We start from the raw sequence: 14721 nt of genomic DNA, 5'->3' as shown, positions 1-14721 counted from the left end.
CTGAATACCTGAGCCTGTAGTGATACAAATGAAGCGCCAAAATAATAGGGACGTCAGTACATATAAAACATGTACTAGTATGTAGAGCAGATTGAATGACAAATAGACATGCAAAAATTCTAAAATGCATCAAATATAAAGATAGGCAAATCTAAGCATGTGTATGCAGGAGACATAATCCGTAACTGGAATAGTGACCACCCTCAAGGGTCGTCATCTAACATTTCATAGCTGAGTCATTTATATGTAGAATCCCTATAATTTGCCTAAGTGATATATTTACTTCATTATATCACTTCTTTGCTCTTTGTAAAGTTAACTGTCAGGGAATCACATGATGGCCTACTGATGGCGATTAGGGAACCTTGTATGGCATCTGTAGCCCATTGTCACGACCACGCGTGTAATCTCATATAGTTTGGTAAACAGGTCTATCACACCCCTCAGGGCTCCTGTATGGTCTACCCACAGGCCTGTATCAATCAATTGAATCCACGACGGGAAATTCCAGCTGACTACATCTGAATTATGTGCACAGAGTAGCATCACACATATTAGCCCTAAATATGCCCACCTCACGCTGCAGAGTAGTCTATAATCTCAACTACTTGCAATTATTTATAATAATTAATTCATTAATAACATAGCTCATGATACAATTCGTGATTACTTTCTTTAGCTTGAGAATCATATATCTTGTGACCTATACACTTAGAACCGTCTGTGGCTGGTTGCTTTCTTTAAATTTATCAATACACCATTTTAGGCCTATGGTTGTCACGCCCCAAACTCGAGAGGCGCAACTGGCTCCTAATGCCAAAACTCAGGCCCGAACCGACCCTACTGAACCATTTGCTACTAGCGCATGGCAGCCACACACAATCAAGAAATCAAACAAGTATATCTCGGCTTAAAACTAAGCCATCGGCCGACAAGGCCCCTGTCAACAGATCTATAACAGAAACAGCTACTCCCAGGAGATCATATAAATAAATAGTCAACTAGCACAGAAGTCCTAATTGGGCCGTCGAGGCCACCATGATATCTATACCAAGACTAAAAGCAGGTATATATCAATACAATACATCAAACAGCTCACAAGCTTCCGCAAACCAACAACATAGGCTAGCATGGCCATAACGTAGCTATAAACCCCACACACTAGTCTGTAAGCCTCTAAGAGTAGTAAAGATTGGTGTAACAAACCTCCCAATTCTAGCAGCTTCGGAGGAAAGGGGCTAGCCAACCGGATAAAAGTCAATCCTGCTGCTGAGGAGGTCTACTCAGTCATCTGTCATAACCTGCATGAATGAATGCAGTGCCCCCAAGGCCATGGGGCGTCAGTACAAAATAATGTACAGAGTATGAAAGGCAATAGACTATGATGAGGTATCCTGATATACTGGAATAATCTAATAAATAAATCAAGGCTAAGATAAGTGTACTGACCTGCTCCTAAATCTAAACTTCTCAAAAATAATAAAACAACAACCTAACCAAGCCCCCATAAGCTCGGCAGGTACAAACAGCACACAGACAACCTACTAAGGCACCCATAAGCCCGGAAGGTGCCAATCAGCCTATATACCCCTATCAGTAGTCCCCTAGCCCCGTAGGCAGTCACATAGCCCTCTTAGGCCTTAATATAACCCCTTAGGTAGCACATAGCTCCTTTAAGCATCAACGTAGCTTATAGACAACTCATAGCCCTTTTAGGCAACAACTTGGCCTTGTAGGAAGAACATAGCCTTCTTAGGCGTCAATATAGCCCTGTACGCAACTCATAACCCTGTTAGGCATCCATATAGCCCTGTAGGCAGAACATAGCCCTTCTAGGCATAGATCACATTCCTGCAGCTAACCACAATAGCCCCAACGACAATAATAACAATACAACCGCTAAAAGCGAGCAATTTAGTTATAAGCAACCTATACAAATAGCCTCTTAAGTCGTGTCCAACATAGGGACGCTACTAACTGAATAAGAATTCCGACAAGGGAGGATTATATCAACTTAAGCAGCCAACAATATATCAAGGATAACAACCTAAATATATTGCTTCTAAACTTTAAGGAAACATGTCGTAAGTAGGGAATAGCCTTAATATACCTTTCCAATGAACGCTCGAAAGACCGTAGTTCCGTCACGAAAGTTGTTCCTTATGTCTTATGCTTCGCAAACACTATATATACACAGTTGGTACGAACATATAAATAGTTTATAATTAACCTTATATCGGCAGATTTGCCATATTGCCCCAACTTGTCGAAACGTCCGTAGAAATTCATAAAAACAATCATAAAAGAGTCCCGAGATGATTACCTTAGTTAACCAAGTTAAAACCTTGAAGAAACACCAATAGTTACATATTTATATCTTCAAAAACCAGCTCCAAACGCAGCAAGTAGAAGGGGAAAATGATTGCCACGTGTAGGGATTACGTTTCTAGGCACGGGGCAACGTTTAATGGTAGAAATCGTCAAAACTAACCTTCACCATGCTAGGACTCCATAGGAACCCTCTCCTAAGCTTTTTTTTTCTGGTTTTGGAACTAAAATGAACCGATTCCATGGCTAAAAACGTTATATAGCCGACATACCATATTTCTTTACCCGACCCGGATCCGATCCGGATTCTGCCTTGGCAGTCCCTAGTAAAACCCTCATAACTTTTTACTGGGATGTCCATTTAATAAGGGGTTTTGTGCGTTGCAAACTAGACTCGTAGGCCTTCGACTTAATGGGTAATAGGCCTTCTAACTCTTTATATATTGGGAGAAAACATCCAATACATTTGAACCAAATTTCAAAGAATTCTTTAAAAACAAACTTACTATAACTTTCGCCAACTTTTATTTTGCCACTTACTTAACTTCAAAACTTGAGATAAAACCCTTGAACACTTAAAATATGACATACCACATTCTTTTTAATTTATTACTCACCCTCTTTGTCTTTCCACGAAGGTACGAGTTAATTTAGACGTTTTGGAAAAGTTGGGCTGTTACAGTGGCCACCCCAGTAAAGTGTAGCCTAACCTAGCAAAAAGTGTGGCCTTTGATAAAAGGCTTCACTTTTGGACTTTAAGCAACACTTTTTAGGGGGTGGCCTAATGAAGCGTAACCTTTGACATTAGGCAACACTTTTTAAATATCACCATCTTTGGCTACACTTATAAAGCGTAGCCAAAGAGGTATAAGGGCAAACTTTGTTGTGATGAATTAGCGACACCTATTTTTATTATACCACACTTAAAAGTGTTGCCTTTGCTTTGTTATTGGTCACACTTAAAAAGCGTTGCCTTTTATATCTCATCAAGAGCAACACTTATAAAGTGTAACTTTATCTCTCATCTAGAGCAACACTTATAAAGTGTAACTTTATCTCTCATCTAGAGCAACACTTATAAAGTGTAACTTTATGTCTCATCTAGAGTACAAGATAACATTGGACGTCCTACAACAACACTTTTGAAGTGTGGCAATGTTGTGTAGAATTTTGTAGCCACAATTTTTTATTTTTAATAATAATAAGTTTTATTTGCATATACTTAATATATAATCACATAATTAAATATACAAGTGACCTAAAGCACAAAATTAGCTAATAATTAAATCGAAGCTATATATTTCAAATAAACTTCGAGAAACATGTCTTGTACAACCAATACTTAGAAAGTGATTGCTTAAAGATCTCTACTATCGATAAATTCCAAAAAATCAAATGCATTCAAACGTATATGACAATAGTACAAAAACTCTTCATCGTTCACTACAATATACCGAGTTTACTTTTGGCCACATGCAATTCAAATTCAATTACCGGCATTTTCCTACACATTCAAAATAAAATTATAAGTTATTGAAATAAATGTGGAAGTGCATAATTGGAGAGTATTCACTGTAAGCCAACCAATCCAAATCAATATATATATGCAAATCATATAGAACATTTATCAGCACATGAATTTTGGATTACTATATGTATTGTAAACACAAAGAACACTTGTTACATATCTGTATTGGGCAGGAACAGGGAGCTGCCCATTTCATTAATCAAGAAAGAGCTCAAGAGACTAGCTCTCACATTCACACTTTGATATTAAGCAAAGAGATGAGGAATTTAAACAAAGAAAAGAGTTGGAGGCTGCTAGGAAGAACAAAAACAAAGGCGAACAAGGCAAACAAGATTCCAGAAACCTGCAAATGCAATACACAAATAGAGAGGATGGAAACACCAGTTCACAATACCAGCAGCACAAAAAAAAAGAAATAACAACAAGCCAACTGATGAAGAATGGCAGACTCAGAAGAGAAGCTTACAGGCCAGTTCAACATAGCATGGACAGACCAAAATCTCCTAAGGAAACATTGCAACAGCAACAGACTCATCAAACAAGTATGACTACTAATTCTGCACTCCCTACATCTAATAATTTCATTGATATTTCTATGCAGGATCAACCAAACAATCAAGAAGGAGCTGAAAATCAGAATTCAAAAGATAGGGATACAATGGAGATACAAATTAATAATAAGTCAACCACTGACAACATGTTGGGCATGAGAACACCCACATTGATCATAGTCTATACCATAGATCCCCTACTAGCCCCCTCAACATCACATTCAGAATAAACAACAAGTTCCAGACAGGTTTCAAGTTAATGCTACAAGTCAGGGTCATAAATCATTTAATCTTAAGTTATTTTCTGCTTTTCCAAAAATTTCAAGAGAACCTATATCTTAAAGTTATAATAAGATCCATTTTAAATAATATTGTAGAGTAAAAATGGCGGTTTAGCACCATGGGAACCTGCAGGAGCCTCTGAGTATTTGGAGGTAACACAATATTCCTATTTCTTTGATTTATTTTGAGGTTGTTAAAAACCTTCAACCATTTTCACTTTCTTGTTCTGTTTTATGCACCGACAACTGCTCAATCCTACTGAATTTTTCGCTGACATTGTCATCGAGCATGAGTAAACTCAAGTAGGTTTTATACTTGGGAGGAAAATAGCTGATAATATTATTCTGGCCCATGAGCTAGTGCAAGCTTATAGTAGGAAACATATCTCTCTTAGGTGTATGATTAAGGTTGACTTACAGAAAGCTTATGATACTGTTGAGTGGATATACCTAAGACAAGTATTAGAAGTAATGAGTTTCCCCAAGAGGTTTATTGGGTGGGTAATGGAGTGCATTCAGACTGTTAATTTTTCAATTGTGGTGAATAGAGAGCATACTGAACCATTTGATGCGGCAAGAGGGCTTAGGCAAGGGGATCCTATGTCTCCTTATTTGTTTGCCATTGCCATGGAATATCTTAGTAGATGTTTGAATGAGTTGCAAGGGGATAAGGGATTCAAGTTCCATCCTAGATGTGCTAAATTGAATATTACTCATCTAAGCTTTGCGGATGACCTTCTAATGTTTGCTAGGTGTGATATGAAGTCAGTGGCTGCATTACAAGAGTGTTTCATGCAATTCTCTAATGCTTCTGGTTTGAAAGCTAATCTAGGAAATAGTTGTGCATACTTTAGAGGTATGCAAGCACAAGTAAAAGAAGATATCCTTCATCACTTAGGATACTCTTCAGGGGAGCTACCCTTTAAGTATTTGGGTGTCCCACTATCGACTAAGAAGCTATCAGTAATGGAGTGGCAGTCGCTAATTGAGAAGATCGTCAGTAGAATATCATCTTGGACAACAAAGAAACTATCATATGCAGGGAGAGTACAGCTGGTTCAAACAGTTGTTTGGTGTACAATCATATTGGGCACAATTGTTTCTAATACTTAGCAAAGTAGTGAAACTTATTGAGGCTCATTGTAGGAGCTATGTGTGGACAGGTACAAATCATATAAACAAAAAAGCTATGGTTGTTTGGGAGAAAATATGTACTCCAAAATCTGCAAATGGACTGAATATTACAAATTTGCATTTATGGAACAAAGCTGCAATTGCCAAGACTTTCTGGGACGTTACTCACAAGCAGGACAAGATATGGATTAGATGGATTCATAGTTTCTATATAAAATCAAAAGGTGAACCAAGCAAGAAAAAGAGAAAAGCAATTAAAAGAAGACAACAAAAAGAGGCTGAGATACAACATTCCAAAGTACAGGAAAGACAGATTCCTAGAAACAAGAACCAGTAGCAACAGGATGACAACTCAAACCACATCAGAACAGAGTTTAACTAGCACAAGTGACAACAAACTCACTCACAAAAAACAACAAAGTCTCTAACCTTCGAAGAAATCTAAAAGGGAAAACTTTAGCTATGAGAATCAGTTTAAGCAATGAAAACTAAAACCATCTCTCACAACAACCATCACAGTTCAAAGCAATAAAACAACAGGGGATAAAAGTACACAACTACAACCCAAAATCAGTAGAGTCCTCCTTCAACAAAATACAACACTCATACAACTAAAAATATAAAAAAAAAATTGGTATAGAAGCTTAAAGGAGACAATGAGTAACAAAAATAAAGTAAACTTTCAAAGATTCAAGATAGTAAAAAAAGTTCAGAATTTATTTACCAAGAACACCAGCTCAACTAGAAGAAAAACAATATGCAGACTATTATCAGAAAATGTGAAATACAAAATACCTTTTGGAGAACCGAATCATGAGCTGACCTTGAAGACTGTGGAAGATTTGTGCCTCTTACAGCTTGTGCGCTACTTGCATCAATAGGTGAAGCAAGGTTAGATCCAACACACCCTGGAATATCTTGAAAATTCAATCCAGGGTTGTTTTGCAGCAATTGAGTGAATAAATGTCGCATTTCTTCTCTCAATTCTTCCTTTAGAGAAGTGATTTCATTGGCATGCTTTTGTTTTAGATTGTTAATTTCCTCATCTTTCTTCAAGGAACTTGTTGTCACTGATCTACCATAGAACCTAAGTTGACCAGGCTGCTCCTTTCCAAACACTGCCCTAAATGCATCATCAGCTGTTTCCCCAGAATTTTGGCGATTTTGAAGTTCAGCCTGTTGAATAAAATTGGCATCCATAATGAATTGTAAGTACTATTTCATTTCCAATCCTATGATAGCGATCAAGAACTAAAAAAATTTGACAACTTTTCCTAGCAAACAATTTAGCGACATCGACAAAGAGAAGAAGAAGAAGACATACATGATAAAATTCAATGGAAAACTCCCCACAATATATAAATTTTAAGTCTAAATCAAATTCACTACTAATCCTCTTTAAAGAACTTACTATTGCAACTTGGGTATCAGCCTGGATTTCCTTTCCCGTCTTGGTACGAGTTGCAATAAACATTTCAGGCTTTGATGGTTCTTCGTTGTTGTCTTTGGCTGCACGCTGCAGATTATATAAAAAAAAACAAAAAAAAACATCAGTATGCTCTAATAAAGTACAAAAAAATGAAATTCAGATTTTTGAAGAAATGTCAGCTAAGTATTACCAATGCCACGCGTACTCTTGCAAAATTAATAAGTCCCATTTGATGCCTCAACTTTTGTTTTTTCCTGTTTTGAGAATTCATCTCGCATATGGCCTATTATTAAATAAAAAGAGATAATTGAATTGATAAATAAAAAAAGAATAGATATGATGAAAAATATGTCGATGAGTAGAAATGCACTATTTTAGTCTTACTTGAACAGTTGGGTGTTTCCAATACTCGATCAATTGGCAGAATTGATTATCTGGAATTCCATCAGGATGTTTTGCTAGCATATCCTCAAGGGTACTATTTTTATCAAAAAATTTCTCTTTAATTTTTTGCTTGTGTCACCTCCAAGCATCACGAAGACCAGTCATCACCCACTTCTTTCCTTCTACTGGAATTAGAAATTTAGACTATGCAAAATAAAATATATTTAGCTTCAGTAAGTAAAAACAAATAATAAAATATGCAATCTCAAGAGTGATTGTTCTTTCATTGATATATTCCCACATGCGTTTTTTAGTATCCTTTGGCACCGCATGCCAACTAGTGTACATCAAGCTGATGAATCTAGGATTCCTTGCAATTGTTCCTATAAAGTTGCTTAATAGTGACACTATCTTATTAGTTGGTCCCACTGCGTGTCCTTTATCAAAGCCACCTCATTTCTTTCTTCCAAGTTTCTTGCGTGAATATCCTTACATGTTGTTTGTCCTCAAACTTTTTTTGGCTTCGATATTTCTAGATTGATGTAACAGAAGAGAAATAAGATATTTCTTTTATAATGAGTACTAAATCTTACATGGTTTAAGGCATACCTTTTGTGCTACAATCAATGTCAATTTCCTCTTCGACATCACATTCATCTCCACCGAGTTCTTCTTGATCCACAAGATCATCCAATCCTTTGTTGTGTTCATTAATAATAGGATCATGAATATCATGTTCATTGTGTATCTGTTGCTTATCCAGAAACAGATCAATAGTGGTAGCTGGTCGGACCGACTTCCTCTTCACTTGTTTGAAGTTCAGTAGATCCTCATTATCATGTTGTACCTCTCCATTACCTAGTGTTGTTCCAGTCACATGTACTGAAGCAGTAACACCTTCCTTGAATGATGTTTGGAACCTAGAGTTATTGATAGGAAGTTTAATTCCTTTCTCTTGAATGGACTCTCCAGATTGAAATAACCTCTGTTTAGTTTGTCCTTTCCCTGCAATCATATGTGAGGTTCTAAGCTCTTCCCTTGAAGGCGATTGAATTACTGATTTGTGCCCAAGCAGTTTACTCTTTCCTTGTTGTGGAATGAAATCCTCGAAATTCTTTCTTTTATGTGGTATTGGTGCCTGCTCTTTCTTCGCTCTATCATTGCGTTCATTTGCAAGTTGTTCTCTCTTAATCTTGAATTTGTTGGCCAATTCAGCACTTGATCGGTATTGCATATCAACATCCAAATTCTTGAATGAACTTTGAGCTTTGTTTGGACTCGGACCCTTTTTCTTGAGTATTGCTGATTGATTCATTCTTCTCGCTTTGTTTTAATCTCTTTGATTTCTTTTCCTGTGGTAAGTAAACCTACAAAATAAAAAGGTCCTTTAAGTGAAAGAAATAGCAGCAATATAATTTTGATATAAGGTTGACAGATGGATAGCTTATTAATTTGAAGCACTGTCCTTCCTATGCCTTGTGCATCTGCAGAACCCACAAACCAACTCTTTCCAGAATTTCCAACTCTATAGAAGTTATAGAAAAGCTCAACTCTTTTAAGAATTTCCAGCACTATACTATAGCAGATTGCAGCAGATGAGTTTCCAAAATTTCCAGCACTGTATAATATTGCAACGGTTGAGTTTCCAGAACTTCCAGCACTATATATACTGTAAACTGAGTCTATAAGTTGTACATACACAATATCCCCGGAGCCACAACTAAACTAATCTTATAACCTGTACAAGCATTAAGAATACTTTACCTAGAGCCACAATTTTATATATAAATACTTTACCTTCTAACCAGCTATACCAAACATAAATTACTTAACCAAATCATATTAACTAAAGAATTGTGAAACAACCAAACAGACTCATTTATGTGCACAGTGTTCCACCATCTCATTACCACGTATTTAAGAGGAATATAATCCTTTTGGATACCCAGGGAAACAACAAAGAACCCCTAGACCTTTCTGGCAAAACATCCACAGTTGAAAATATGTTCAATAGTGTCATGTTCAGGGGAATTACAGCAAAAACATTCTGCAGGGTCAACTCCAACTGGATAGCTTCTCATTACTTAAATTACTTAAAGGTAAATAGTTGTACCTTTCTCGGAGCGACGAACTCGGGATTGCGACAAAACCAGAAACGACTTCAAATTACAGAGCTCACTGTTCGCCTACTGCCTGATAATAAAAGGAAACAAATAAGTATATAAATAACAAACAACAAAATAAAACAATATTCAGCTAGAAGTACAGGTTCCTCATTTAATCTCTTTGATTTCTTTCCTTGTGGTAAGTAAACCTACAAAATAAAAGGTTCTTTAAGTGAAAGAAGTAGCAGCAATATAATTTTGATATAAGGTTGATAGATGGATAGCGTATTAATTTAAAACATTGTCCTTCCTATGTCTTGTGCATCTGCAGAACTCACAAACCAACTCTTTCCAGAATTTCCAACTCTATAGAAGTTATAGAAAAGCTCAACTCTATTCAGAATTTCCAGCACTATATTATAGCAGATTGCAGCAGCTGAGTTTCCAAAATTTCCAGCACTGTATAATATTGCAACAGTTGAGTTTCCAGAACTTCCAGCACTATATATACTGTAAACGATTTCAAACTGCAGAGCTCACTGTTCTGCTTCTAATACCTACTGCTTGATAATAAAAGGAAACAAATAAGTATATAAATAAGAAACAGCAAAATAATACAATATTCAGCTAGGAGTACAGGTTCATTAATAAAATAATAATCAAAATACTTAAACATTGTAGCGATCTAATCTTCAATTCCACATATTACATATCTTAATGTGTTTGTACCAAGAAAACAATTAATTTGCAAAAACAGTAAGTGAGCACTATATGGTAATCACAACAATAATGAAACTCATGGTGCGTCATCTTCAAACTCTTCTTCAGACTCATCTTCAAACTCATCTTCATACTCATTTTCAGACTCATCTTCATACTCATTTTCAGACTCGTCTTCAAACTCATCTACAGATTCATCTTCAAACTCCTCTTTATACTCGACTTCAAGTTGTTGAGTAACAAATTCCTCCGAAGGCACATCAATAATTGTTTCTGGTACATCAGTCCTTGTTAAGAGTATTTCACCATTATCTTTTGGTATAGATGGTCCCATTAAATGTTCAGATGGCTCATTTTCATAACTTTGTGGGAGATTAGATTCAACTTCATTACCCATGTTAAACAAGTCTCTTGGAACAGTCTTCATAACATAATGTCTATCTTGATCATATGGATCTTGCACATCGAAGCATTGGTGTACTTGAGATCCAAGCACAAAAGGCTCTTCCTGAGAGCATCTCTTGTTAAAATAGACATAAGTAAGGCCATAAGCATCATTTTCAACCTCATTCCAATCGCACTTAAATAGAATAACCTTAAAATGACCGTAATAGTCTAATTCAACAATATCAACTATTCTGCCATAATAAGTCAAATCTGCAGCAATTGGATTTTTATCCTTTGAGCTTGCAAAGCTTGTAGTTGAGGCAACTAGTGTAACACCACTATTTTGTGTTTTACGCCTTGCATCACGCTGCCTAACATGGAATCTATATCCATTGATGAGATACCCAAAATATCTTTTTGCAACGGAATTTGGTCCTCTAGACAATTGTTTTATCAAATCAGGCACATCCTCTTGCAAAGCACGAGTTTCAAACCATTGAGAGAAGTTTTGACAATGATTCTTGGCCTTGTTCCATTTAGATCTTCGTGGCTGAGTATTAACCTCTTGCTCATGCTCTCTACTCAACATGTACTTTTTTTGTTAAAATAATAAATAAAATAAGTTAAAATTAATTATACAAAAAGAATACTATATTTAAATTAAGGTACCTAATATATTCTTGAACCTCGTCACAATTTCCCAATAAGTATGCATGTGCCTGACTTAGTGACTTGTTATCTAAAATGAATGGATCAGTTTTCTTTGCTCCTAAAGGAACTCCTTTGTTAGGAAACAAACTCACAGTTTCTGCAGTACTTGGGTCACATTCATCATTATTTCGGGCTCTTCTGTTAAATCTAGTATGAACACCCCTATGCAGATATTTACAAAATAAATTCATACAATTTATTCCCACTCGTGTCTCTGCTATGCAACCTATTGGATAACGTCTGTTGCGGATGTATGATTTGAATGTACCCATTTCTCTTTCAGTGGAATACATCCATCGATTTTGAACTGGACCTCCTAATCTCACTTCATTCGCCAAATGGATGGGCAAATGAATCATTATATCAAAAAATGAAGGAGGAAAAATTCGCTCCAACTGATTTATTGTTTCTATGATCTCTACTTCTAAGCAATCTAGTTCCTCCAATGTGCTTACTTTTTGACACAAACGACGGAAGAAGGAACTAAGACGAATCAAAGGAATAGCCACATGATCAGGAAGAATGCTTTTAATTGGTATTGGAAGCAAGTAATGTAACATGAAATGAGCATCATGGGTTTTATAATTAGACACATTTCTTTCATCCAAGTGCACACACCTAGATATATTGGAGGCACTACCATCAGGTAACTTGGCTGTCTTTAAAACCCCACAAAAAAATGATTTCTCTCCATTTGTCATTGAGAAGCACGCCTTTGCAAACTTTGTTCTCTTACTATCTTCTGTATCGTTTGGATGAAGGTTCTTCTTGATTCCCATATCTTTTAAATCATATCGGGCTTTTGCATGATCCTTTGTTTTGCCAGAAATATCCAAAAGAGTTCCAAGTATGCTATCAACTATGTTCTTCTCTATGTGCATTACATCAAGGTTGTGGCGTAACAAGTTGTGCTGCCAATAAGGTAATTAAAAAAAATTGACCTTTTTTTCCATGGGCCATCATTTGATCTCTTTCTCTTCTTTCCAAACACATTTTCAAAATCATGTAAGTTATTAAGCACATCAGTTCCCTTTAAGAAAGGTAGAGGAGGCCTGAATTCAGTTTTTCCATTGGAAGATCTTTTGTTAAATCTCCATGGATGATCCGTGGGTAGAAAAACACGATGATCCATCTAACATATTTTCCGACTATGTTTAAGATAATGAGAATTAGTGCCATAGTTACAACAAGGGCAAGCAAACTTTCCTTTTGTACTCCAACCAGATAACATAGCATATGCAGGAAAGTTATTGATTGTCCACATAACAGCTGCCCGCATTTGAAAAGTTTGATTTCTTGAAGCATCATATGTTTCAACCCCAGAATCCCACAATAATTTTAACTCATTTATCAATGGTTGTAAGTAAATATCAATGTCATTTCCAGGTGATCATGGCCCAGGTATAAGTAAAGGAAGTATAGAATATTCAGATTTCATGCACATCCAAGGCGGCATGTTATACACCATCAACATAACTGGCCATGTGCTATGTGATATACTTATGGTTCGAAATGGATTGAATCCATCACTTGACAAGCCAAGTGTCACATTGCGACAATCTAGTGCGAAATCTGGATACAACCTATCAAAATCTTTCCATGCTAGCCCATTAGCGAGATGCCTTAACTTTCCATCTTTAGAACGTTCCTCATCATGCCACCTCAAATAATCTGTCGTCTTTGAGCACATAAATAGCCTTTTGAGTCTAGGAATTAATGGAGAGTGTCTCAAAGTCTTTGCTGAAACTTGATGTTGTTTTTTTAAAGGCTCAAGCTCGCTATCAACTTCAGGAGATTTAATATACCGTGAAGCTCCACAAGTATGACAAAATTCATCATCCTTATGATCATTCCTGAATAACATGCAATCATTGGGACATGCATTAATTTTCTCATAATCAAGATCAAGATTCTTAACCATAGACTTGGTTTTATTGTAAGACGGAGGAATGTTCAACTCGGGCATCGCCTCTTTTAATAACTCTAAAAGAGAAGTGAATGATTCATTGCTTTATCCATGTAGACACTTCAACAAATATAATTGAAATGTGAATGATAATTTTGAGAATCCTGTACAACCAGGATATAATTCTTGGCTTGCCTCTTCAACTAAGTTATAGAATTTCTTGGCATTTTCATTTGGACCATCATAAACTCCTTCAGCCTGTGCAACATCTCTAAATTGATCATTCAACAACCCATCAATATCATCACGCGAGTAATCCATATCATCGTCAACATTCAAGTTGATATCCCATTCCACGTGATTGATCCATCTAGTATAGCCTTTAACAAATCCATAACATATTAGATGATCATACACTACATTCCTTCGAGTCCAACAAATATTACAATATTTTGCACATGGACACTGAATTTCCTCTCCTTGAGGATCTCCATAAGAGTAAGCAAAATCTAGGAATGATTCAACACCAGCAATATACTCTTTGCTATACCTTGCTAAATCCATCCAATCTTTTGATGGGATATTTGAATTCCTAGAAGAAGATATTAATATTTAATCTTTCAATAACAATCATTAAATCATTAACTGCAGAAATATATTTCATCAGAATCAGAATCATGTGTTATGAGATGATCAGATTCATAGTGAGTTTCGAGTTTCGAGTACCTTGTTACCATTCTTGTTTCTAATATATACATAATAATAACTACAGAAATGTATGTCATTATTTCAAGGATGAAATATAGTCATTTTACTGTTAAGAGATCAAAAATACCTTGCTTTTGGTGTCTGCATAATATTAATCTCCTCTCAGCAAAACCTGAAATAGTTGAGAAGATCTCTTGGTTTAGAAAAAAAATTTGATTAAAATGTGCATATTAAAACTACAGTAAAAATAATATAGTTACATAATGGGTTTGCAAATTCCAATCCACATCCATATTAGAAACCAAATTAAGTGAAGCACACAATCCCTTCAAAGTTCACATTTGGAGCTTCTTTGCTGCCTTTTCTTTGAAAAGTTTACCGACACATTGCTCTCAAAAATCACTTGATGAACTGGTGGACTATGAAGCACAATAATGAAGCAAAAAAAATCATGATTCAGTCCCTACCTATCTTGGAGGTTAACAGTCTAGTCAGTGAGGGTGAAGTTCTTAAAAAAAATATTTAACTCATATTTATAGAATTCTCCCC

At 36.0% G+C, this 14721-nt stretch overlaps 2 protein-coding genes across 2 annotated transcripts in view; both read right to left on the bottom strand.

Moving 5' to 3' along the window:
* The window catches only part of LOC125867126 (probable protein S-acyltransferase 19), a 1047372-nt gene that overhangs the window by 975949 nt on the left and 56702 nt on the right, over positions 1-14721 (bottom strand). The gene's annotated exons all lie outside the window — the stretch shown is intronic.
* On the bottom strand, positions 6077-7522 carry LOC125868604 (uncharacterized). The gene is made up of 4 exons (XM_049549227.1): positions 7442-7522; positions 7234-7338; positions 6618-6998; positions 6077-6139 (listed from the first exon to the last, which is right to left on the bottom strand). Exons 1-4 carry the CDS (start codon positions 7520-7522, stop codon positions 6077-6079), a joined length of 630 nt encoding a protein of 209 aa, XP_049405184.1.

Source organism: Solanum stenotomum, chromosome 6, assembly GCF_019186545.1.
Source record: "Solanum stenotomum isolate F172 chromosome 6, ASM1918654v1, whole genome shotgun sequence".
Classification (NCBI taxonomy): Eukaryota; Viridiplantae; Streptophyta; class Magnoliopsida; order Solanales; family Solanaceae; genus Solanum; species Solanum stenotomum.
The sequence above is the reverse complement of the archived record's forward strand: the minus strand, read 5'-3'. Positions and strand labels throughout refer to the sequence as shown.

Bases quoted from the DNA above. Each gene is read 5' to 3' on its own strand.
- LOC125868604 (XM_049549227.1), bottom strand. From the start codon at position 7,522: ATGAATTCTCAAAACAGGAAAAAACAAAAGTTGAGGCATCAAATGGGA. The intron at 6,999-7,233 runs GTAAGTTCTTTA...TTTATTCAACAG, and splicing joins CTGATACCCAAGTTGCAATA to GCTGAACTTCAAAATCGCCA. The intron at 6,140-6,617 runs GTATTTTGTATT...TCTTGTTTCTAG, and splicing joins ATGATTCGGTTCTCCAAAAG to GAATCTGTCTTTCCTGTACT.